This window comes from Macrobrachium rosenbergii, chromosome 12, assembly GCF_040412425.1.
Source record: "Macrobrachium rosenbergii isolate ZJJX-2024 chromosome 12, ASM4041242v1, whole genome shotgun sequence".
NCBI lineage: Eukaryota > Metazoa > Arthropoda > Malacostraca > Decapoda > Palaemonidae > Macrobrachium > Macrobrachium rosenbergii.
Genome location: NC_089752.1, coordinates 101,487,220 through 101,489,069, shown reverse-complemented (window position 1 = coordinate 101,489,069; position 1,850 = coordinate 101,487,220). Strand labels below are relative to the sequence as shown.

The following is a 1,850-nucleotide window of genomic DNA, read 5'->3' as shown; positions in this document are numbered from 1 at the left end:
AGTAAAGTAGAATAAGATTGCGCACAAACTCAGAAAGGAATGAGATAATGATGAAAAAGAGATAGAGAGGGTTTGAATGTGTCCTCTGCCCAATCCTTAGGAGAACAGTACGAGTTAGTGTCAGCTGGGCTCCTATGGTCACCAGAAGAGTTCAGCTTCCGAGGAGGAACTTCCCCTGGCAAGGGTACCCTCAAGGGGTTGCTTTCCTAGGGCCCCGTGGAGTCCCTCACCATTGTGGTTCATGCCCTCGCCAAGCCTGCATACCCGGCCTGGTAGGAAACCTGCCTCCTCCAGGTAAGCAGCCCCTGAAGAGGACCTTCCCTTAGCAAGAGAGCCATCAAGGGATTGATTTCCTAGGGTGCGTTAGGGCCCCCTCACCCTTGCAGTTCAGGTGTCTCTGAGGAGGACCTTTCCCTGTCAAGGGAGCCCTCAAGAGATTGCTTCCGTTGGGCAAATGAGGCCCCTCACCCTTGTGGTTCAGGCCCTCTACAGGTCCGCTTCCCCAGCCTGGCAGGAAACCTGCCTCCCTCCAGGGATGCAGCCTCTGGGGAGGACCTTTCCCAGTCAAGGGAGCCCTCAAGAAATTGCTTCTGTTGGGCACCTGAGGCCCCTCACCCTTGTGGTTCAGGCCCTCCACAGGCCTACCTCTCCAGCCTGGCAGGAAACCTGCCTCCCTCCAAGGATGCAGCCTCTGAGGAGGACCTTTACCTGTCAAGGGTGCCCTCAAGGAATTGCTTCCGTTGGGCGCCTGAGGTCCCTCACCCTTGTGGTTCAGGCCCTCCACAGGCCCGCCTCCCCAGCCTGACAGGAAACCTGCCTCCCTCCAAGGATGCAGCCTCTGAGGAGGACCTTTACCTGTCAAGGGTGCCCTCAAGGAATTGCTTCCGTTGGGTGCCTGAGGTCCCTCATCCTTGTGGTTCAGGCCCTCCACAGGCCCGCCTCCCCAGCCTGGCAGGAAACCTGCATCCCTCCAGGGATGCAGCCTCTGAGGAGGACCTTTCTCTGTTAAGGGAGCCCTCAAGGAATCGCTTCCATTGGGCGCCTGAGGCCTTATACCCTTGTGGTTCAGGCCCTCTACAGGTCTGCTTCCCCAGCCTGGCAGGAAACCTGCCTCCCTCCAGGGATGCAGCCTCTGAGGAGGACCTTTTCCTGTCAAGGGAGCCCTCAAGGAATTGCTTCCGTTGGGCGCCTGAGGCCCCTCACCCTTGTGGTTCAGGCCCTCCACAGGCCCGCCTCCCCAGCCTGGCAGGAAACCTACCTCCCTCCAGGGATGCAGCCTCTGAGGAGGACCTTTCCCTGTCAAGGGAGCCCTCAAGGAATAGCTTCCGTTGGGCGCCTGAGGCTCCTCACCCAGCCTGGTAGGAAACCTGCCTCCCTCCAGGGATGCAGCCTCTGAGGAGGACCTTTCCCTGTCAAGGGAGCCCTCAAGGAATTGCTTCCATTGGGTGCCTGAGGCCCCTCACCCTTGTGGTTCAGGCCCTCCACAGGCCCGCCTCCCCAGCCTGGCAGGAAACCTGCCTCCCTCCAGGGATGCAGCCTCTGAGGAGGACCTTTCCCTGTCAAGGGAGCCCTCAAGGAATTGCTCCCTTTGGGTGCCTGAGGTCCCTCACCCTTGTGGTTCAGGACCTCCACAGGTCCGCTTCCCCAGCCTGGCAGGAAACCTGCCTCCCTCCAAGGATGCAGCCTCTGAGGAGGACCTTTCCCTGTCAAGGGAGCTCTCAAGCGATTGCTTCCATTGGGCGCCTGAGGCCTTATACCCTTGTGGTTCAGGCCCTCCACAGGCCCGCCTCCCCAGCCTGGCAGGAAACCTACCTCCTTCCAGGGATGCAGCCTCTGAGGAGGACCTTTCC

At 59.8% G+C, this 1,850-nt stretch overlaps 1 protein-coding gene across 1 annotated transcript; it reads left to right on the top strand.

Moving 5' to 3' along the window:
• The first annotated feature begins 241 nt into the window (after positions 1 to 241).
• Positions 242 to 1,362, top strand: LOC136844158 (serine/arginine repetitive matrix protein 5-like). The gene is made up of 2 exons (XM_067113174.1): positions 242 to 294; positions 387 to 1,362. The coding sequence occupies exons 1-2, from the start codon at positions 242 to 244 to the stop codon at positions 1,360 to 1,362; spliced, it is 1,029 nt and encodes a 342-aa protein (XP_066969275.1).
• Positions 1,363 to 1,850: the final 488 nt, after the last annotated feature.